This window comes from Cinclus cinclus, chromosome 10 (assembly GCF_963662255.1).
Source record: "Cinclus cinclus chromosome 10, bCinCin1.1, whole genome shotgun sequence".
Classification (NCBI taxonomy): Eukaryota; Metazoa; Chordata; class Aves; order Passeriformes; family Cinclidae; genus Cinclus; species Cinclus cinclus.
Genome location: NC_085055.1, coordinates 18,884,505 through 18,908,510, shown reverse-complemented (window position 1 = coordinate 18,908,510; position 24,006 = coordinate 18,884,505). Strand labels below are relative to the sequence as shown.

At 40.5% G+C, this 24,006-nt stretch overlaps 1 protein-coding gene across 2 annotated transcripts in view; it reads left to right on the top strand.

Annotated features, from left to right (window-relative positions):
• Nucleotides 1–23,629, top strand: part of PXYLP1 (2-phosphoxylose phosphatase 1) — a 32,952-nt gene extending 9,323 nt beyond the window's left edge. The window contains exons 1-5 of one of the 2 annotated variants that reach the window (XM_062499281.1): nt 6,514–6,607; nt 11,596–11,757; nt 12,634–12,760; nt 21,246–21,385; nt 22,698–23,629. In XM_062499281.1, coding sequence (XP_062355265.1) covers nt 6,514–6,607; nt 11,596–11,757; nt 12,634–12,760; nt 21,246–21,385; nt 22,698–23,629 — 1,455 coding nt within the window. Of the gene's footprint in view, nt 1–6,513; nt 6,608–11,595; nt 11,758–12,633; nt 12,761–21,245; nt 21,386–22,697 lie in introns of those variants that run through there. The other variant, XM_062499282.1, reaches the window with a different exon arrangement.
• Nucleotides 23,630–24,006: the final 377 nt, after the last annotated feature.

Sequence of the window (24,006 nt, the reverse complement as noted above, 5' to 3'; positions counted from 1 at the left end):
TTGTGGACAGAAAGCAGTTGGGATTAGATGTGAAACAGAGAAGTGCTAATTTAATGCAGTACTGAAAATATTGATTTGAATTTGTAAGGCTTTTTATCTTGAAAGGACACTGCTCCAGAGAAGTGCCAGCTGTCAGTGGATTGTGTCTGACTGATGACATTACCATATGAAGCAGTTTGTGCCCTGTGCCTGTGCAGAGGCTGTGGCTGAGCTGCAGACATGGTGATGTTCCTGCCTTTGGGCTGGCAGTGCTTGGGTCTCTGCCTCGGGCCAGGTGTGCAGCAGAGGTGCTGCAGGGAAGGCAGGAGCACGTCAGGAGAGGTGACCACAAGATGCCTTTACCAGTGAGCTGATGTAGTTTGTTGTAGCCCAAAGGCTCCTGCCTTGGTGTTTGGACACCAGGGGACCAATACTTGTGAAGATGTGGTGGGCAGAGCTAAGGTGTGATTTTAAGTCACTTTATGTCTTTCTTTTCCCTGTTGGATGTTCTAATACATGTCCTAATGACAAGTGACTGGAATGTCAAAGGACGTTCTGAGTATTTTGGGATGAGTCTGGGGAGACTGAGTTTCCCCATTCTGAGTCTGGGGAGAACCCTAAGGAAGAGAGGCATCTAGGATGATAGAAAAGAGTAGTGCATGCTTCCCCTGTGTGCAGGGAGCACTCACAGGGTTGTAGAGAGCTCATGTCAGCAGCAGATTGCTGGGCAACAGGACAGGAGCAACTCTTGAACTCTGCATTATGAGGCATATTTTTGTATCATGCCCAGCTGCTGTAGATGAAAGGATCATTGAAGCCTGAGGATTTGTAGGCCGTGTTCCTGAGGAAATACTTTTTGCCATGTGTTCTTCTGCTTGCTGAATCTTCTTGGCTGCTATGTTGGTGTTGAGTTCACGTGTGAAATCTGCCAAGCATCTTTTTTTCAGTCATGTTGCAATCACTGCTTCACAGTTTTCTGCTCCAGTATTTGTGGGAATCACACAGGACAATAGGAAAAAACAAACAAAACCAACCAAACAACCCCCGAACTGAAAGTGAAGGTCCCTACCCCCTGGAAAAGGGTGGCAGAAGCATTCAGTGCAGTGTATGTCAGTGTAGAGAAGTTGATCTTTATTTTGAGATAATACTATGGAAATGGGAAGAGTTGCCAACCATTTCTGAACACAGCTGATAAAAGCTGTTTTGAAAATCTGTTCCAGGACAGTTCAGTTGGATTAGATCATTTAGCTGTTGCTGAGTTCTGTAGACAGAAGCAGGACAGTGCTTTAAAAATCTTATTGCAGTGCTCATGAATCTTGTTGGATAAGTAGCAGTGGGTGGGTGCATCTATGGTATTTATAAAAATCGTGCACTCAGGCCATAATTCCCCACCTGTTTAGTCTTTGTGTATTTAAGCCTTGTTTGGTGGCCCTCAGGACACTGGTTTGATATAGTTGAAGTCTTCTCCCAGCATGATGAGATGTAGCAGCTCCCAGCAATAGGAGGGACTTGACCAGAGCATGATGGTTTATGGTGTTTGTTGCCCTTCTCATCTGGGAATCCCAGCGAGCCTCTGGTGGGCCAGGACCAGCATAACTGAGTCAGTGTTAGCACTGCTGGGCTCCTTTTGCATCTTGTCACTAAACAGCCTGGAGAACGAGCAAGATGTGACTTGAGCAGCATGTTTATAGAGCAGCAAATCCATCTGCTTGTCTGGACGTCGTGTAGGAGCCTCCCCCACTCCCTCCAGACAGAGCACAGAGCCAAGCAATGGGGTAATTAGTGACATGCTGGCAAAGAAGAGCTTTAGTATGCATGTGTATTCATTTTAAAGAAAGTAGCAATCTATTCTGTAGTGAATATTGTAGAGTTTTGGTGTAGTAGGAAAATATGATAAAATGCAGCAAGTAGTTTTTCACTTTGGGAGGAGAAGTGGAAAATGATTGTCATCTCTAGAGCTTGAAAAGGCTCAGATTTGCAGTTAGCATTGCTGTGTTATTGCTCTCAGGCTGAAAATACTGGAAGCTGTTTAACCAGTGCCATATGTCCTTCTGAATTGTCCAGCAAAAAACAATGAGGGGCAGGGGAAAACCCCTAAAATGATAAAGCTCTTTTCAGAGCCACATCTGGACTTAATAAATGCAAGCACACATTGTATAATTTAATGTATCTGCTTAAATTAGATTTCAAACACAAGAGTACAAGTCCTGCCATGTTGTGTTTGGTGCAAAAAGGATTTTCTTAACTTATTTATTTTCCTCGTGTAAGTCTGATTGTTACCGTGTTAAAAAGTCTTCTAGCCATGCAGCTAATGCAGCTGGAAATAAGGAACCTGTTCTCTGCAATACTGGTGTTTAAAGCTACTAGGCATGGTGGTTGTGTATACTTGTCCTATTTTACCTTTGAATATGAACACACAAGTATTGACACCTGGTCTTTTTCCCTGGCTCTGATATGGAAAAAGGCCCTGGGTCAGTACCGGTGACCTGTGGCTCCATAGGCAAGGGCTGCTTTTGGCAATTGCCCCAAAATGAGAAAAAACCTTTAAAGAAAGTTAGTAGCTTATGAGCCAGAAAACAGGCAGACATGTAGGCTTTGCCCCACTCCTGGAAAGGGGTGGGAGGGTTGGCTATTTCTGTCTAACTCTGTGAAAAACAGCTGAGGAGAGCAGCCTATTTATAGTAGTTCTCAGTTGTCCATAGGAACATGTTCATCTCCAGTGGAAATCTTTAGGGATCTGAAAACTAAGAAGGCTGAAAACTCAGATGGCATTAGACTGAAGAATAAGCTTTTGGCTGCATTTCTTGTAAGAAAATGGCACCAGGATTGATTAGAAAAACTAAGATGCACTTACAAGTTGTAGCTGCAATTGTATTATGATTGTTCTGGGCAGAAAGCAGGGACTGTGGTGAGAAAACTCATAATGGGATGGATGTATGTGTAGACTTCCATTTCAATTGGGTGTGGCAGGAGAGCAGTGTTAAGTCTAAGTTTTCTTTTCCTTATGTCCTAATGTCTGTTATTTTCCTCAAAACATGCACATTATAATCTAAATACTCTAGAGCTCACACTCATTCCCCCTTAATCAGATCTGTCTTCCATTGGGTTAGCTGAGGTACATCTGCAACCTCGTAATTTCCCCTTTTCTGTCAGTGTACGTATGATATACAGGATGATTCAGAAAACTTTCATTTCCTACACTTTAAACAGAGAAACATCATTTTAATTTCAGATTTCCCCTGGGTATTTTTTCAGTTGGAGAAAGTGGTTCCTTGTGTTGGCTACCCTGCTCCCATCTCCAGCATGCTTTGGATGGAGACCGACTGTAACTGAGTTCTGCAGGTGGAGAGGGGCAGGAAGGGACCTGATGCTTCAGGCTCCATGGTGACTGAGTGTGGAAGGCTAAAAGAAAAGGGAAATCCACCTCTTTTCTTGGTTAAATCACAAGAAGTAGTTGGGGCAGGAAATGGGACTGTTACTCTGTATTGTCACTATGAAACTGAAAATGTAGTTTGAGGTACTACATGAGAAAATACAAACATAGCACTTAACAGAATTTTAAAAGCAGCATTTTCCTAATGTTAACCCAAGTAATGCAGAAAATTACCCAACAAAGATGAGTGCAGCAAAACGGACACACACCCTCCTCATCCACCCAACTCCCCAACTATGTGAATTTAATCCATTTCTCTTGACAGGTTAAAGTTTCTTTGTAAGCATTGAAACATTATGTTCTGTTTCACAAGTCTGCTGCGGCATTCCTCAGGATCTTCCAAAGTAGTTGATTTTTTTGCTGCAGGAAGGGAGTTGTCCATGTTTATTTGATAGGATCAATAGAGCTGTTCTAGTGGGCTTTAATTTCTGGTGTCAAAATATGCTGTGCTGAAGGCCACAGCAGAACTGTGGCTCTGCAGTATGAAATGCAGGTGTTCAAGGCTGCTATAGCAAGCATTTTCCAGCACTTTTGATTAGAAACACTGCCGTGAAAAGAATATTTATTCAATGATATCTGCTACTTTTTTGCTGCGCCTAAATACTATTTGTGAATATTTTTTTAACGTTTGTCCTAGAACTTGACATGTAGGCTGCTGGTAATAGGATTGTGCTGTAAGACTGCTTGAAAAGTCTCTAAATTACTATGATTTCTTTTACAGAAGGAAAACCAGCAGCAGTTGCAAAATTGAGTGGGTCAAATAGGTGTATGTGTCTGGACACGTGTCAGCCCATAACTCACCACTGGTGCTGAGTGTTTGCAAACTGTTGGAAACTCCAAGGGGTTCTGTAGTCTCTGTTTGCTCCCATTTGGCTGCTTGGTGAATCCCATGAACTTGGAAGTTCCTGCCCTCTTCCATAGTGAGGCTGATGAATCTGTTTGAATCATCCGTTCTCAGAGTTTGGGTAGGTAACATTTCAGGTGTGGAAGGAGGGAAGTGCTTACCTCTGCTGTCCTACCACAGGTGCAATGTGAAGGTTGTGCCTGTGTCACCTTGGAATGCATGCGATTGTTAGGTTGAAATACTGTGGAGAAATTACACTCCAAGGAGCCTTCTTTATCTTCTCAGGCATTTGTTAAGGCAGAGCATTTTGTTGTTGCTATTCCTGGTTAAATTTAAGTGTGTGTCCTCTTCATCCCTCACTGTTTTTCTCTCTGTTACCCACCTCCCCCATAGCTCCCTTCATTCTTTTTTTTTTTGTCCTTTGTAGTTGTGCTCAGAGAATTTAGCAGCACTGTGGGAAGAAAACCTTGAAGCTCAGAACCTGTTCTGTAGTTGAGAGAGGGCTGTGGCTGCCCATGAGCACATCTGTGCTTGAGGGATCCCTTCTCCCTTTGCTCCTTAACAGGCAGGACACACAGCAAGAGTGGAGAAAATGGAAGGACAAATGCTTGGGGAAGCAGAGTTGATGTGAAAAAAGTAGTTAAGGGGTTGACACTGAAAAGACACTGAGGATTGTCACTTGTTTATAGGTTCAGTGTAGACAGATCTTACATTTAAAAAAATCCTCTTCAGGTTCTGTAGGGTAACAGGTTTGATTTAAAGTAAAAAATTACTGTTGTTTTTTTTTTTTTTTTTAAATTAAGCCACACACAGTCTAATAAGCTAAATGCCAGTGAAAATTTAAGACTGTAAAAGTTTAGTAACTCCATTTATATTTTATATAAATACCAAATCTAAAGTTAGAAACTTATGTTCACAGGCTTAGAAAGCCTTTCAAAAGACTTCTATGATTATTTTTTTAATAGTACTTGAGAGTTTGACCAGTGTGAGGTTAATAAGCCTTTTTTTTTGTTTGTGTGATTACTCAGCATTCAAATACAGCACATTAGTGATTGTGGCCTTATGCATTATGGATGAAGCCCTTGCTGTTAATATAGATCTTACCTTTGAGGCAGTCAAAGCCTTTATTTAGTGATACAAAAGAAGAAAATGGGAAGGGTGGGTTGTGTGTCACACAGGTGCATTTGAACTTCATTAATATCCAAATGTGCATTTGCAGTCCAAGGCAGAGTTCTAAAACTGATCCTGGGGGTGTGGTGCTTGGGGATGAAGGTGGGGTTTTCTGGGACCTCACCTGGGGGTTTGCAGGGCTCAGACCTGGGACTTGCAGGGGGCATACCCAGGGTCACAGGATATCAGAATCAGAGCTCTGGCAGTGCTGTGCTCAGGTTGCTTCATCTCTCCACTGGCAGTGCACCTTCAGTGTTGCACGATATGCTCTTCAGCCCAAGTGTGCCTTAGCTGTTTTCTCCAGATTATTTTTCAGATTTTTTTCAGATTGTTGCTTCACTTTTTTCTCCCACCTCAATTGTTTTCAAGAATTCTTGCCTCTTTTGGACTGTTCTTCTGTACAGTACTCCTGTTCTAGCTTCCATTTTTTTTCAGGGAGAGAGCAAATAAAAGAAGAACAGGGAGGTGGGATGTTTCACCTGGATAAAAGGAGGCTCAGAGGGACCTCACCTCTCCCTACAACCACCTGAAAAGAGGTTGTAACCAGGTGGCAGTCAGTCTCTTCTCCCAGGTATCAAACAGCAAGAAAAAGAGGAAATTGCCTAAAGTTGTGCCAGGGGAGCTGCAGTCTGGATATGAGGACAAATGTGTGGATGTGGCATTTGGGGCCAGATTTTAGTGGTGAGAATGGTGGTGCTGGGTTAACAATCACGTTCAATGACCTTCGAAGCCTTTCCAACCTTAATGAATCTGTGAAGGCCACATTCCTCACCAGACTTTCAGAAGCCTGAGTGTTCTGCTCTGTGCTAGGCAGCCTTGTTACTGCTCTGGTAGGAGCAGAAAGGGGTGGGGGGAAAGGTGGAAGTGGATAAATAACTTTTTGTGCTCTCTGACATGCGTGTTTGCTTTTCTTTACCCATCAGCATAAGGTTACTTACAGTCGGGTTGCTGTTTTTCATTTCTGCTGTGTGGCTGCATTTCTATTTGACTGTTTTAAATAGTATGTTTGCATGGGGCTGAAAGAACCTTCTGTGCTATAAAAGATGAAAACTTCAGCTCTCTGTTAACTCAGAAAATTGAGACTAACATGGCTACTTGTGCTGCTGCTTCTCAGGCTGTTTGGAGCTACAAGGGAAAACAGCAATGGAAGCTGGTTTTATTGCCTCTCTTTCTGGTTTTAGGTAAATGTTGATTCTTTTTCACGGATAAATGTCTTTCTTCTTGGTAAGCAATGTTGCTACCTTTTGTATCTCAAGCTGAAAGTAGGACTGCAGGAGGGAGAAGAATTGATAATGAAGTGATTTAGCATTTAATTTGGTGCTCTTTCTACATGAATTGCACTTTGTTGTGTGTTTGGTTTTCTGCTGTACTGAATTCTGTCAAATTCATGTCAGTTTTGTAGCCCTAAGGCATATCTGGCTCCCTGCATAGGCTTCTGAGCACAATAGCTGATTTGGTAAACTTGACATTTTTCCAGAGTGGATTAGATGCTATATAGGAATTGTTATGATCATTTCACTGAAAGCACTTCTGAGTGCTTGTTTTTCTTGCTTGGAAACTACTTGTGTAATATTTGGGGGGTTTATACATTTTTTGGCATTCAGGAACTTGATGGGGGAGGGGGAGTATGGTAGTCAGACAATTAACTTTTTGCTCTTTAAATAGGTCCTAATTAATGTACATTGGAAATAAAGCTGTACTCACAGTGTTTGAGATGCCACTGGGTTTGTTCTTAAACACATTTCAAAGTCAATTTATTGACTTCATTTTAGAATGTGATCTTCAGGTTCTGTGGTGTGATTTACAATAAAGGTTCCTGGAGCTTTGTTGTTTAATTAAACTTAGTATCAGAATTTGGATTTTATTTATTTTGAATTGTGTTGACTTAAAACAATAATCTGAGTTTGGAGCTGCAAGAATTCTTAATTCTGCAGAAGTATTTGGGTGTGATGTTGTGTGACCAGTGCCTCTCTGTCTCATGAGGCAGCAGTTGCTGTTGGACTGTTCCATCAGGTCTTACTTTTATTTGACACCAGCCCATGTATTTAGTTTTACTTTAGGTTTCAAACAGTTTTAGCCTGGTGGGACCCTGGGAAGAGTTGCATTAAGCTCTAAGCTCTTTCCTTTTATTGTTTCTGTAATTTATGACTTTTTGTCCTCACTATAACTTTTCCAAAATTGTTGTTTCAAAGTCGTTTTTATGCAGCTTCTTTAGTTATAAAAATAAGCTTATGAATATTGGGAAATAAAATGTGTTCTCTTTCCCTTTCTGTTGTCAAGCTACCTCTGTAATAGTATGTGCATATTCTTTATAGTTTCAGTGTTGGCAAAGCTTCCAGTTAGATGATGAAATATGTTTCAGATCTATTTTATTAACAGCTCTGGCTGCGGTAAATGCACATCAAAATCATCTGTTACATTCTGGTTTACATTGTTGTATTACTGCCTAGTGAAACATGAGCTTTGAAAGGCGCAGCAGTGGAAAAATCCTGCTCAAAACCTCTCTTAATCATAGATTTAAGTATGACTGTGTACACAGTGGCAGACTTCTGTTTTGGGCAAGGGCATGTTACCGTGAACTAATAGAGAAATTCACATAAAATTTTGCTAAGTTGTGAAAAACAATGTGAAAACTGTGTAGCAGTATTCTGACCTTGTAATGATTTACAGCTGGAAGAGCAGAAGTGAGTATGGAAAAAAGAACAAATTTCAGCTTCATCTGAGGGGCTTTTTAAAATTTATTTTTATATGTTTTTGCCTTTCCTGTCTGAGCTGTATCAGTTCAGTACTGTTTGTAGTTTTACCTGTTAGAAATGGAGCAGAAAACCCATGTGGGAGACAGAGTGTGGGATTGACAGTGCAGAGGAGGACTTTGAGCAGGGAAATACTTGGATGCAGGGAGACAGTCAGCTCTTCTTCAAAGAGCTTTAGAGAACTGCTCTGTGTGGTACAGGGAGTACAGAAATGAAGGACCAAACTGTGCAAAGGGAGCTGGAGAGGATAAGGTGTATGAAGCAGGAACTGGAGAGCTAGGAAGTGGGATAAATGGAGACAGCAAGGGAGCAGAAACGCCAAGGACTTGAAATGAGAAGGGAGGGAGAAAGGAGAGATCATCATAAATACATGAGGCACTAACAGTGTCCAGGGAATGGTAGGAGATGAGGAAATAACTGAGAAACAACTAAGAGCGTGGAAAATACCTCTGTTGTTTCAGCAGCCAGAAATACAGAGAGGATGTGTCACTTGGGATCCTCATCCCAAAACTCTGAAACTGCAGCAATGTTCCAGCTTCTGAGGAGCTTTAACAAGGGGTGAGGAGGACCAGTGTGGCTGGGTGGGCTCTTCAGGCTGGCTGTGCTGAGCTATGGGAAGGCAGCTCCAGCTGGGATTCATCTCTCCTTGGTCTTGTGTTGTCATTCTTCCTGTTGTCCCCCTCATCCCTCCTATCCCCGTTCCCCCAACTCTGAAACACTTGTTCTTTTCATGTATATACACCTGGTGGAGATTTTTAGGAGACTGCAGAGACTGGTGCCCAGTTCATGTAATTCCTTTTTCTGTTTAGCTACATTAAATAGATGACCCATGTGTTTGTGTAGGTAGTTTGATTGATTGCCATTATTTTCACCCAGTGTATGTTCTTGTGTTATTTTCAGTGTGTTAAAAGCAAATACTGCTTGTCCTGATTTTTATTCTCCCGTATGTAAGCCAAGCACTGCACAATAAGAACAAATTTTACCAGCTGTGACATGAACTATTGATATTTCTAATATCTGAGTCCATTTCCAGTCCACAAAATATTCTTAAGTTGTACCCATAGCTGCTGTACTGACTTAAGAGTCTCCTTTAAAATTGTTCTTTCAGTTGCTTTTTAAACTGCAAGCATGTATTCTGGCAGTCCTGCAGGTGTTTTTTTTTAATATTCAATTTTATGCTTAGTGTTCTATGTTATTCTTAGTATTCAATGTTCTTCTTAATCTTCAGTTTTATTTTTAATATTTTTAAAGAGAGTAAATGCTTCTCTGTAAGCTTTAGTGCTTTTCCTTATTCTTAAATATGTCTGGCAGCATTGTGGTATTTATTCAGCCAGTTTGATTAGAAATGAGACTTGCTTTCTGCAAACAAGGTGTTTGGCCTCAGGAATCATAGGCACTTAGTTTTTAAAAAGTCAATGTATGCATCTGTTGGCCTCTGCCCTTAATAACCTCAGTACAAAAATGGGATCTCTCTTCAGGGTTTTTGTGGCTAAATCTGCCTTAGATAAAAAAATTAGGATCTTTATTTTGCTTATAAATCTCCCAACCAAACTTTAGGATCAGAGTTAACTTGGAGTTTTTACTACTGGGGTATGGTTTCCCCTGTCTGCTGAAACACTCCTGTGTCTAGGCTGACTTGAGCTACGTGACCTGTTGTGTACTTCAGCCAGCTCTGTCTGTGACACCAAGGGAGCAGGAGCAGTGTTCTTGGGGTTTGCTCTAGAGAGAACTTGCAGAAAGCTGAGAGTTGTTGCTGTAACCTTCTCTGGCTTGGAAACCTGGCCAGTAGAATGTACCTGTAATTTGCTGTTTGTACTGTGGACAGCTGCTGTCTGTAGTGCTGTTCATTTGCAGAGTCCAGTCACTTCTGTATGACATTCTTGGGTTTGGGATTTATGCCATACACATTTATATATACAAATGTACTGCAAAGCCCAGAGTTCCCAGCCTCTGGTGGATAATACCAAGGTTCTGGGTTACTGCCAGTTTCTTGGGCAGGGGTTTGCAGTGTCTCACAACAATGTGAGTCTAAGCAAGGAACTAAAAAGTGAGTCTGATAGATAAAGGCTGAAATCTGAGCTCCACAATTAAAGTGTCCAAAGTCAAAATTACAGTTTAATATTCTCACCAAACACAGCTGAAAGCAAAATCTGAAACATCATAATGAAAAGTTTCAAGTCACTGCACTGCGCAGGTATTTGCCTTGTCAACAGCACTAGCAAGGCTATGGAAAATGTTTGGGTTCTGGTTTTGGCAGACAAAGAGTAACCACACAAAAATATTTGAAGGTAATGTATTGTAGTGTAGGAATGAACAGCCTGTGTTTATTACTGGCTATGTGTTATTAAAATCTGTGTGTTTTGCTTTGGTTTGCTGTCTTCATTGGTTTTCCTGGTCTCTACAACTGTTTGTTGTGGAACAAATTCACCTCTGAAATTGGAACTGGGAGTCAAGATGGAACTGGGGAATTGACACAGAAGAATTAGTAAAATTTTGCTTTGAAATTTGTTGTCTCATTCTTTCTTTTTTTTTTTCCCTCAAGATTGAAGACTAATGGGGTAAAAATATGTACACTTTTCCTCCTCTTTTTCACCTCTAAAGCTTCTGATTAAAGTTCCAGAAAATAGAATAGAATAGCGGTATTTGTTATTACAAGTGTAGTCTGGTAAGACTCATAAATTAACTGATGCTGTCACACGAAGGCCTTATATTTGAATATACTTCAGCTTTCATCTACATGTCAGAAGAGGCAGTGGTGGTATTTCTGTTAATTTCTTCTCTTCATGTGTTTACTGCGTTTCTTTGTGTTTCACATGTTTTTGGCTAGTCTCAGTTTCATTCCAAGAAATATATTTTCTGTGGGTTTTTTTTCTTTTTTTTTTTTTTAGATAAGGCAGAATGTTTAAGGTTGACAAGGTGGCAATGTAAGGGCAGGGATTATTGAGGAAAATTATGAATAATTCAGTCCTTCAATCTTGACAACTTTGTTTTCCCAGTGGTTTGTACTACGTCATCGTAACTGTACTGTGTCTTTTGCTAATGTCTTTCAATGTCAGTTTTTAATTTAAAATTATGAGAAACAACCAGACTTATTGTGGTATTTTTTCTGATTCATGCTGAAAGACTGCTAGAAAAAACAGTTTCAAGAAGACTGCAAAACCCAGAGTTGCTCTAGCTCCAGGTCTGTTTCTGAAGTCTTAGCCAAGCCTTGACTTAGCCAAAGAGCTCTTGTGGGCTATGTGAATCAGGGGAAAAAAGAAATCACAACAAATTTGTTGCATACTATTGAGAGACATGAGAGAGAGAGAGACATAGTCTTTGTATATAATTACTTAAAAATAATGATAAAAAAGTCATAATCCTAAATGTCCCTAAAGTCTCCTGAAAGTGTATGGTGTGTGTGTTGTACCTTTCAGTGCATTTAATCCCAGTAAACCCTGTCAGGGAAGATGGGTTGAATCCTAAGAGCCGGAAGAGAATAATGCCTGATTTGCTGACAGAGCCTCCTGCCATAGACCCTGTTTATGAAGCTCATGTTTACTGCAACATTCCCACCATTGCTGAGCGCAGCATGGAAGGTAAGCTTTGGGAGGGCAGACCTCAGCTTAGCTGCTTGTTTCTTTGTGCTGTTCTTAGAAATGATAACTCTGTGCATTGGCAGTTCACTGCTGCTTGGAGAAGGTGGAGCAAATGCTAGCTGGTCACTGAATTATGTTACTGTTCAAAATGTGCTGCTGCTCTTTATTCCCTTGTATCCTCTTTGGTGTCTAGATTTTTGGAAATTGTTCTGTGTCGAGACAATAGTCAGCTATATGTCTAAAACTGAAAGGGTTGGGGGACATGTAGATGTTTAACATTTGAATTCTAATTCTTGTTACAGTCAGCTGCATTTCAAACAGTTGATGTGGAATTCAGGAAGAAAATCCTCACAGAAGTAATTAATTTTGGAATTCCAAGCCATTAGACTTGCCCAGCAAGAAGGCATATTTGCATTCTTCCACAGCAGCTGCAGCAAGTTTGAATGAAGTCCTTCATTAGCATATCCTACTAATGGTTATCAAATAAATCACAAAGTAGTGTATCAAAAAGATACAGATTAGACGTGCAGCAATATCCATCATTATGATGGGCATCGGGAGAGAGGCATTATAGAAGTGGAATAACCTTATTATGTTGACAGAGCTCAGTGCTTGAGTAATGTTTTTTGTGTTTAGTGGGCTTCAGATGCATTGTGGATATGTACTAAGAGCCTTAGTCTTGTATAACTTGTCTTGCAATCTGAAGTGAAATCTTTCTTGGGTTGGTAAATTGTAAATTGCAATTTCCTAGGGGTGTTCTCTTTCATTGTAATACCAAAGTAAGCTAATGATACCTGTTTTTTTTTTATTTAAGAAAGTGCATGCAGGTAACACTTTTTTGTTGATGTTGTTTTGTTTTCCCTTTCTTCACTTTAGGTCATGCCCCTCATTATTTTAAGCTGGTGTCAGTTCAAGTGCTGATTCGACATGGTGATAGGTATCCTCTGTATGCCATTCCCAAGACAAAGAGACCTGACATCGACTGTATGTTGGTGCCCAGCAGGTAAAATTCTTGGAGTTTGTCTTTACTAACCTCTTTCTTTGCTTGAGAACAATTTTTTTTCGTCTCCAGGAAACAATTTGTGCAGCCTGAAGTACATTGTGACTTCTGACCATTGTGTAATGCCGTGGTTTAAAAAAACCAAACCCCAGATCGCTGGTGCACAGTATTTTCTTTAACACAAGAACTACTACATGTTACCAGTTCAGACCAGAATAAGTTCTTCATATTTCTTTAAAAAGCAAAAGCTATTTAGTTAGATATTTAGGTTGCCATTCCTCTTAGATGAGAAGTTTCTACATTTTGAAAATGTAAGTGCATTGGTTGAGATTATCTCTTCCATTTCAGCTCATCACAGTTCCGTGCATCTGAATACAAAAAGCTCTCAGGCAGTTCAGTGCTACCATAAGAAAACTGATATTTCTTTTATATTATTTTTTCTTTTACTCTTCAGAAATATGGACTGAGTTTTCCCTTAATGATTTGTGTCAGAATTCAGAAAAAAATGGGAGTTTTACATTTAACTATTAAAATACAAGTTAACAGAAAGGGCTACTGTTTGGTACTTGTCAAATGGCCCTTTCCTATAGTTACCTCTCTCTGTTTAGATCTGTTACAAATTATTTGTGTCTAACTGCCACTGAAGCATCATTTTTCTTTCTGATTCAATATAGTGCTTTTGTCTAACATCATGTGTTTGTAGATTGCTGAAAACCTACTGCTGTTTTCACACCTGAATTACCTTGAGCTGCAGATATGATCTGAGTTGCTTCTTTGTGGCAGAATCTTCCTTTTTTATTTAGATTCTACTCACTGATAGAGGTGAATTATATTGTACAGCACTAGAAAAAAAACAGTGATAATGTAATTTCCCAGCTTTTGCCATGGCTGGTTTGATTACATGGAAGTACTTTTAAGTAGGATGATAATGATGATGATGATGATGATGATTTTTCGACAGAGGACTTACCAGTGAACCTACTGAATATATAAAATTAAAAGAAAAATACCAAGATATGTTAGCAAAACCCCTGGGCAAATATACTCCTTCCTGCTGCTGTCCCCTCAGGAGTGTCAAGTGTGGAGATTTCAGTGGCTGAACACAATGTGTGTTGTGTTCCTGAATACATTACTCAGGAAAAGAGGCACAGTAGATACACAAAGCAGTGTAGATGGACCATAAATAGCTTTTCCCAGAATGGCATGGAATCTCCTCTGTCTTTAATTCCACACCAGAAAAGCAAGAACATTATTTCTTTACTCACAAAAGGCTTTTACTCTGTTGTGCTGGAAGTGTTAATTCCACACTGAAAATGCATTTCACCTTAGTGCCTGGGAGGATCATGGAGCAGATCTTCATGGAAGGAATTTTTAGGCAAGTGCAAGACAAAGAGATGGTCCAGGACAGCCAGCACAGCTTTATTCAGGGCAAATATGCCTGACCAGTCTGGTGGCCTTTGAACTGGAGAGATGTGGATTGGAAGGGTGGACTGCTCAGTGGATGAGGAATTGGCTGAATGGATGCAGAGGTGATGAGGAGCTCTGTGTCCATGGAGGCCACTGATGAGTGGTGTCCCTCAGGGCTCTGGGACCAGTGCTCTTCAATACCTTCATTCCTAACATGGTGTCCTGGTTTGAAAGACAGGTGTTTGCTGAGGAAAGCAGAAGCCTCCCTTTGAACTGAAAAATGTGATCCTTCCTTCCTACAGATAATTATGATTCTGAAATTAAGGGAGCTCTCAGGCAAAGATGTGGGGATAGGAATAACAGTTCTTTACTAGTATAACTAACAAGACAAACAAGAACAATAACAGCTATGAAATTACCCACAAACAGAGCAGTAACTCAGTCCCAGTCCCTTTCTGGCTGCAGGCACTTTTTCCCTGAGCTGCAGTTCCCGGTGCTGGGGGTGGGCAGGTCCCGCAGAGCTGCAGGAGAGCTGGGGGTGATGGCAGCACTGTCCCAGGGGGAGAGAGAGAGAGATGGAGAGATAGCTTTCTGTTTATGGTGTCGGTCCTAGTGCTCAGCAGAGTGCTGGATGGTGGGAGTTCACAGCGAGAAGGCAGCAGTGCAGGGTCTGACAGCAGTGAGGATGGCTCCCGACACTGGGATGGCAGTGATGGGGCAGAGACGGCGATCGTCCTTCTCGTCCGAACTCCGCGGGGAAATGGGCTGAGTTAGAGCCTTTCGTTTCCTTTTCTGCCTGTTTGAATCTCGCAGGGTTTCCCTCCTCTGTCTCCCCCCACCCCTCCTTGCCACCAGGGCCCAGTCAACAGGTATCTTAGCATGACAATGGGGAAAATTCCACAGAGGGAAAAGGGAAAGAGCCAACCCCAACACATGGGCAGTGGAATTGAATGCACTCTCAGCAAGTTTGCAGTGACAAGAATTTGTGTCCAGCTTGAGAAGCGGGTCCATGAGAAACTCAAGAGGGTCAAGAAATCCAAGAGGTTCACCTGGCTCAGGGCAATCCCAGACATGGGTACAGATGGGGAGGAATCACTGAGAACAGCCCTGCAGAGGACTTGGAGGTTCTAGTGGATGAAAAGCAGTGTGCACTGGCAGCCCAAGAGACTGGACACTTCAGCTTCACCAAAATGCCTGTTTTCTCAAGAGGTGTCATCCAGGGGTCTGGTCCAACATCCTTCAGGAGAGGTTGGATTTCCTTGGAGAGGTAGCTAGCCCCAGAAGCACTCTGTGCCCACTGCAAACAGAATGGCTTCCTGAAATGAAATATGCATTCCTGAGACTGCAGAGAGGAGACCAAGCTTCGGTTATCTCTGCCACAGATTGGAGTGGGAGTTATTTTAATTAAAAAATAATTTTTTCTAACAAGATGGGAAATGAATTGTTTACTAATAGCTATGATAACATTTTTATGATTTACCTATAAGGGGTGACATTATTTTCAGCATGAAATACTAAGTAGAGAAATATGATCCAGATTTCTATTGGAGTTCCTAAAAGGCTTTGATCTTCTGATCTTTCTTAATCTCTGTCATGTTAAAATGGATGTGAGAAAGCTTTACTGAAAAGATGTTAACTGAAAGTGACAGTGTTAGATGAGTACCTGTGTTTCTCAATATTAGTATGCCACATGAGACTTCAGTTTTGTATTTGTCAGAAAAGCTCTTACAGCTGTTTCCACTTCAGTTTCAGGCACGGAGTACAACGTGAAGGCCCTGGAGTTAGAAAAGCTGTCCATAGAAGGCGAGGAAGTAGTGTGGCTTTGACCACATGTTGGTCAAATGGCCAAGTGGAGCAGCTGAGAGGGCACAGTCAGGCTCTGAGGAGGCCAGAGGGGGAATACCCGTGGCTCTCACTGACTGGTGAAGCATTGGAGCATCACTGTGTAAATGACACATACCTTACCACTCACAGTCACTCAAAGACCTTGTCTCCTCAAGAACAAAATTTCTGTATTAGAGCATCTCCTCCTAATTTAGGGCAGCAGAAAGATTAAAGGAGTTGGCTCTGCACTGTTCTGTCCAGATGTGTTAAAGCTGACCTTACTGAAAAAAGCTAGAATTAAGCTATTGTTTTGAATGGAACGTTCATTACTTCAGCATTAGGAAGTTATTTGCTGTGTTTGGCTTTCAGGCTTATATTCCTTTGTGATTCCTTTGGTGCTTGATTGTAGGTGTATTTATATGGGGGAGTGTGACAAGGTCTGTACTCACTGCCTTTAGGCTGAGGGTTTCTTGCTGCTGTACAGTTGAGTTGAAATGTCTGGTGGAAAGTCTGGCTTGTTTAAGCTTTCTGGACTTACAACATCAGATAAGCAAGCTGCTCATATGCAGGCTGCTCTTTATTTGACTTGGCATTCAGCTGATGGAATTCATTAATTAAGCAGATTATGCCACAGCCCCATGGACTTCTAATGGATATGCAAAATTGCCTTGAGGTCACGCTTGGGTTTTGTGAATTATGGATTGTGACACATAAGTGTGGAATGAATATAAGCAAATGGATTAAATGCTTTGGAGATTTCTTCCATCTAAAACTTCAATTAATATTATTGTTATCATTTTTATTGTTCTGGATGCAAATTTCCAAAGGGAACCAAATAATGCATACTTTTTTCCTCAAGAAAATTACCTGAATGATGTTATGAAAATCCGTTCATTGTAGTGCTTGCTTATGGGGGAAGTAAATTAATCCCACACTTTTTTTTCCTTATGTAGCTCACATTTATAATGTCAAAAGTAAAAAAATATGCAGTGTTTCTTCACTGAGTTTGTATGTGAGAGAGAAGAAATGCTTTCTGGAAGACACTAAAATGATTTCAGAAGACTGCTATAATTTGATAGTAAGCTGGGTTAATTAGCATATACTTGAAGACATTTTGGGAGGTGTTGATGTTAATCATAAGAAGCTTAGTAACAAATACCGAAATTTTAGGTTCAGTATGCACATGTTTTGAAACTGCCACAAAAATGAGGTGGGAGATGAGACAAGTATCATCCTGTGAGCTAAAGGGTGTGTGGATTTGACTTGGAGAGAGGTCCAAGTGGGATCCAGACCAGAATCAGGTGAGGAAAGCTCTCCTGAGGCCTCTGCTGACTGTGAAGAGGCAGGCAGCAGTGAAGCAGATGGAATTACTGAGCCGTGGAATGGTTTGGGCTGGAAGGGACCTCACAGATCCTCTCATTCCAAGCCCTTCCCAGGGGAGCACTGTGGAGTTTGTTATAAAAATGTACAAGCTGTGAGACCTGTATGAAAAAATAATCCCCAGCAGTACTACTACTGCCTTAGGATCTCTTTTGTAGACTACACTGATCTATTGTTGGATTTAGTGGCTCTTTCCATTCGTTTGTTTTCTAAAAAGCACACAGTGTAGTCCTTTGATCTCACACTTCTTGCCTACTTGAACTTCTTGTTCAAGAAAACGTGTTCTTTTTGCTTGAAGTTCTAAAATGATTTTTTGCATTTTAAGTGAAGAGAAAGGAACTCGCTCTTGGTGTAGTTTGCAGGCAGAATCTTGTGTTGTATGATTACAGAAAAGTCATGATGGGGTCATGTTTACTCACTGAGTGATGCACTGAGGGCTCTGCAACTCCTTGTGAGAAGTCTGGTCCTCTCAGCTTTTGCCATGCTTTTTTGTATCAACTCCTCAAGGGAAAAGGAAATTTTATTGAAGGATGCCAGCTCTGTTCCTGGCAGAAATACATAATGTAGTTCAAATAGTTGTGCAATATTTCTTTCCATGGACACCGATTACAGTATAGCAATAAAAGGTGGTATTAAAGCATTTTAAGACCTTTGCAAATAAGATATTGAAATGTTGATTAAGGATTTAAATGCTGGTCCATTTTAATGCTAGTGCATGAAAACCAGAGTATTCAAACTGGGATCTATTATCCCAGTGCTTAGATTGTAAATAACAAAACAATCAGATGAATTAATTATTTGATGTAAAAGAAGCATCCTCAGTTTTGTTACAGATAAAATTTATTCTATTGTACACAAATAAAATCGTTAAAAGGCAGATTAACAGATTTTAAATAAGGGAACCAAATGTTAATGTTGGGAAGTGTGGCTATTGTTAGTGAGTTTAAATGAAAAGCTGTTCCATTTTCTGACAAAATTTGAAATATTTTTTATACTCCTACCTTTTGCAAATGTGGTAGCTTGCCAGTGTAAGGCCAGGAAAATTACAGAAGGATAGCTCTTTAGTTCATTTTTATTTTCTGATTACTCTTATGGAAATAAAATTTTAAGGATAATTCTGTCTTTTCAACTGTACAACTGAGCAATTTCCTTTGCTTCCTGCTCCAGCAGCCTCAGCCGTGTTGCCTGGATACTCTGTCTCCTGCAGCATCTGTAAATTGGCCAATTCAACAGGAGGATTCATATTCTAAATAAAAGCCAAGTCTTGGGGTGGGAGGGGGAATGCTTTGTCAGCTGGGAGCCTGAGTGCTGCTGCAAGTCTTGCTGCTGAGAAAAATAGGTGTTTGTTTGCTCAGTTGTGCAGGGATATCTGTTTAACAAGAAGTAAGCTGTGAATTTCTATGCAGAAAGGTGTCCAACAGTCGTGTTTCATAATGCACTTCTGCAGGCATGTGCTTATCTTGTGCTCACTTTAAACACAGTGTAATCCAGAGTTAAGTAGCTTGCATCTCCATGCCTAATATTATTAATACACTGGAATATAAAATCATCAATTATTGTCCCTTTTGTAATTTTATCTTGAAAGTTAATTTATTTTGCCTTCCATTTTTTTCAGAAAAGTCCTTTTGCAAAGTACAGATAAATGCTTTTCTTTCTTCTTCCCTTTCTTTCTTCCCACAAGTGATTGCTGGCAGTTTTATCAGCACAGATTTGATTCCGTTAGAATTCTTTCAGGCTTTTGCAAGCAAAGCAGCAAAAGAATGGATAATACAGTTTTTTTAGTTTTCTCTCACATGTGTTTGCAAAACTTGTTAATTAAGTGAACAGAGTTTATGGAAAATTTAGATTGTCAGTTTGTTCACGTGTAGAGTTGTATTAAGTTCAAAATTTAAAAAATTGGTGGTTCAGCCTGTTACCTCTGTAATAAGCTGAAAAAGCCATTTGCTGATGGGTGTAATTTAATTTTCTCAACTTAATTTTTCCATTTTTAGATCTTACTGCTGGGCCATGAAAACAGTGCAATGTACAAAATGTTGTGTTGGAAATTTTCTTCTGGAGCTGGAATAAGCTTCTAATGTATGATTGTACAACAGGAAGCCTCCACTGCTTGAGAAACATAAACCAGGCTTTGTTCCTTTCTCTGCTTTGCAAACACAAATCTTTAGTTGCCCTGTTAAAATTACAATATACAGAAAAAGCTATGGATTTAGAATATCATAAATTGGCTGATTTTCCTTTAATTCGATGTTAAAATGAAAAAAATGGTGTGATTTTTAATCTCATTATGCTTTTTGTCTCATTTAGCACTTTTTTCTTACTGGTAGCAGTGGCATAATTGTAACATTTTCCTGCCAGATTTTTTTTTTTCCTGTAGAGAAATTAAATACTGGAAAATTCGAGTTTTTATAAAATTATATGGGCTACCTTTCTGCTGACAGACACTGATTCTTATCATCCCTCGTGTATATCCAGGCTGTGAGCAGAGCTCTCTCTGCAAGAGATCCTCTCAAGTATGAGTGTCTCAGTTGGCTCTTCTAACTAGGCATGGAATTCTTTGTCCCAGTAAACTTCAATTCCAGACTCTCATTCCTGCTTTAGTGGTGTTATTGCTCCCTCTGGTGTGTCCTGCAACTCGGGTTTCTTTTTAAGACCTGAGGTTTTTATATCAAAAATAGTTTATCATTCTAACAAATGTAAATATGAGCAGTAAACACAAATCCCAGAGTTATGTAAAGATCCCTGACAAAATTTATTTTTTATATATATTTTTAAGCAACATGAAAATATATTAACTGTATTCAAGCTGAACATCCTATTAAGACAAGAACCATCTGGAGCAGAGTTGGATTGCCAAGCAATTTCAGATTTAGTTCTGCACAAAATTAGAGAGGTGGCTGTGTAACCTTTGATAACTGCTGACATTCAACAGAGAAGTCCCCTCTCACATAATGCATTTCTGCTGTAGGAATGTGATCACAGATTTATTTTTTAAAGGTTCAGATTACCTTTGGGTTACATTGTGGGCTATTTTTGTACCTGTAACTTTCTGCACAACAGTGCCACAGTGAGCTGGGTCCATGGTGTATTTGAAATTTTCAGTGCAGTGTGGGAGATCTAAGCATTCTTTCACTGACTTGAACTCTGTTTCACTGGGTTAACTTGGATATTGTAGTGAATATCTCTTCCAACTGCATTCATTACTTGTGAATTACTTGCATTCAGACTTGTGTATGTGTCCAGCGGTGTTGGCCTCTTTCTTCCTGGATGAAAGTGCAGTACCCCAAACAAAGATTCCTGTTTTAATGTGGCCACTGGGTACTGATTTCCAGTCCCACATAATTGAGACTACATGTGCTATTTGATTTGAGGCTGAAGGAAGCAGAAATAAAAGTGTACATTACAAAAACCTGAGAATTCCTTCAAGATCATTTACTTAAAGTACTATATTTGAATCCCTTTAGATTATTACTGCCATTGGCTGTGCTGTTAAGGAGCACGGGTACTTCAGAAACTGGAGAGAGGTTTGAAGGATTTTGAAGGATTTTTTTTAATATATTTTCTTTTTCATTTTAATTCATAACAGTATGAGTGAACTGAATTCAAAGCACCCCTCAGAAATTGTTCTAAATTACTTAGTGAAAGGTATCATAATTTTAACATGACATCTGTTTCCCTATAGTTCTTTGGTAGGTAGTAAGTAGTTAGATTTCTTTTCCATACTTACAAAAGTCCTGAGTAAGAGCATATATTGTGTCAGTAGGAAATGAGCTCACATAATGAAATTTCTGAGCTGACATACTTGGAATACTTGACTCTCTCAAGTTGCTTTCCCATATGCTTTTGGAAGTTTTCACATTTTGTTTTTTTCTCTCTCTAGGAAACCTTCTCATCCTCAGCTTGAAGCCTTCATTAAGCATATGTCCAAAGGGTCTGCAGCCCAAATGGATGGTTCCCTGAGCAGCCTGCCTTACTTCCCCAGTCATTCCCTGTGTGAAATGGGAGAGCTTACACAGACAGGTGAGTTTCCTTAGTAGATCTGTCTTGTCCTCTGCTCTGTTAAACACAGTCTTCTTGAAAAGGGATCTTCTGATTCTCTTATATTGACATAAATGCTTTTTAATGGAAGCTTATCATGTTGGGTGTGCTGGGATCTGGATAAAGTATTAGGCTCTCAACTGCAAGAGTGGCAACAGTTGTAGAAACTGTTTTGTCCTATAGCTTGACAATCCTGTTACACACTGGTCAATGTTGGCATCTCTCAACTTCCTTTGTAGCAAGTCAGAGCACCTTTCTTTCATGTTGCTTCACACCTCAGAATTCCATTACCTTTGTGACAAGCAGCACTCCTCAGTCTCTCCTGAGGAAGATCTAGTGCTGTCTTACTGACAGGGCTGTGGTCCAGAAGGACCCTGTGTCTCCTACAAGAGATGCTGATGTAGCAGACAAACCTGATGCTTGTGTTAAGGAAATAGTTTGTACATCTGGTGCCTGTGAAGTCCTTGGTGCTCTGGGATCCCTTTGGAAGGAATCCTTGGCCACCATCACATCTTGCAAAGTGATGCCAGGAGAAAGCAAGGCAGGACACGGCTGAAATTGCACACAACACAAGGACTGTCACTGAGCTGGCATCTGGGGACTCCTGTGGCTTGCAGCAAGGTATATAGAGGTGTTCTAGTGCATCAGGTGTTCATGGCTGTTGCTTTGCTGCTGTGCAAGAGATGTGGATTCTGGAGCAGAGGTTTTGGCACATGAGAAGGATACACTCTCCAGCTGGATAAAGGCAGAGCTTTAGCATCAATTACCACACAATTTAAATACTCCCTGAAGGAAGATGGAGAAGGAAGCTTGATGCGCTTGCTACACCTCATGATTGTTTTGAGTTTACAAACTAATTTACATTTTGTGTATTTGTGTCCTGACTGCTGGTGGTTTTATTGGCTGCCATAACTTTTCAGGGGCATAGCAAAACCTGACTGAGGTGCAGTCTTCAAAAGCACCTCACTTTTATAGTCATGTTAGATCCATTCGTTGTTTGTCTTAGTCCAAAGAATTAATATTAAACCACAGGTTTTAAACAAATTTTATAGAACCAACTTCTTTTCTAATATTTCAGGTTAGTTCCTAGAATCTGAGATACTGAAGAATAGCAAGTTTCTCATGTTTCAGACAGTTTTCTTAGTGGTCATCATAAATGAAGTTCAGTTTTGCAAGTTTATAACCTTTTAACAAATTATTCATTTACCAGTAAGGCTACTAGCTGTAACTTTTTTTTTTTTTTTCAAAACTGCAAAGATTCTAATAATGTGTTGTGATTACTGCCAAAATTCAGGGGTTGTACAACATTTGCGAAATGGACAGCTGCTCAGAGAAGTTTATATCAACAAACACAAGCTGCTCCCTGGTGACTGGACAGCCAAGCAGCTCTACTTGGAGACCACAGGGAAGAGCCGAACGCTGCAGAGCGCGCTGGCGCTGCTCTACGCCTTTCTGCCAGATTTTGACTGGAGGAAAATCAACATGAGGCACCAGTGGAGTACCATTTTCTGCTCAGGAAGCTGTGACTGTCCCACGAGAAACCACTACCTAGAAGAGGAGCAGCGCAGGCAGTACAGCTTACGGGTGAAAAACAACGATTTGGAGAAAATATATGTGGATATGGCAAGGATTGTGGGAATTCCCACCAGGCAGCTGAGAGCTTCTAACCCCATAGATTCTCTCTTGTGCTATTTCTGTCACAATGTCTCATTTCCATGTACCAAAGCTGGCTGCATTGGTATGGAGCACTTCAAAGTAATCAAGAGACACCAGTTGAAGGATGAGAGAGAAAGACAGGAAAAGAAACTTTACTTCTTGTATGCACTATTGGCTACTCATCCTCTCCTCAACCAGACTGTCAGTAGGCTGCAGCGTATTGCAGAAGGCAAGAAGGAAGAAGTGTTTGTCCTCTACTCTGCGCATGATGTCACCTTGTCACCTGTTCTTAGTGCCTTGGGCATTACAGAGGCCAGATTTCCCAGATTTGCTGCCAGATTAGTTTTTGAGCTGTGGCAGGATGGGAAGAGGCCCAAAGAACACTTTATCCGCATTCTGTACAATGGTGCTGACGTCACATTCCAGACCTCGTTTTGCAAGGATCATTATAAACGCTCCAGCAAGCCAATGTGCCCACTAGAAAAATTTGTCAACTTTGTCAAGAGGGATATGTTCTTAGTTTTTAACAGTACAAGCTACTACGATGCATGTCATAGGAGAGCACTGTAGAGAAGGGAGGAGGCAAGGAGGCAGTGTTAACTTATGTCAGTCATCTGTTTTCTGGTGAAGGCATGGTTCACCTTTCTTACTTCTTGTATTTTTATGTGTAAGTACAGAAGGGTAATGCTTGAAACATTCTTCAAATAGTTTTATTTTTGCTGAGGCTGCAGATGGCCTTCAGTAGAAGAACAAATGCCAAGGGTTATGTGTATGTGTACGCTCACAAATGCTGTTAACTGTTGTGATAAACCACGTGGGTGAATGTAACCTGGCCCTTGCTTGACAGAGTGAGAGCGTAGACTTTGTGTTTCTCTGTTCCAGAGCAATACTTGGATAGCATAAGTTTAAAGCCAAAACAACTTTTTTCCCACCACCATCTCACAGTC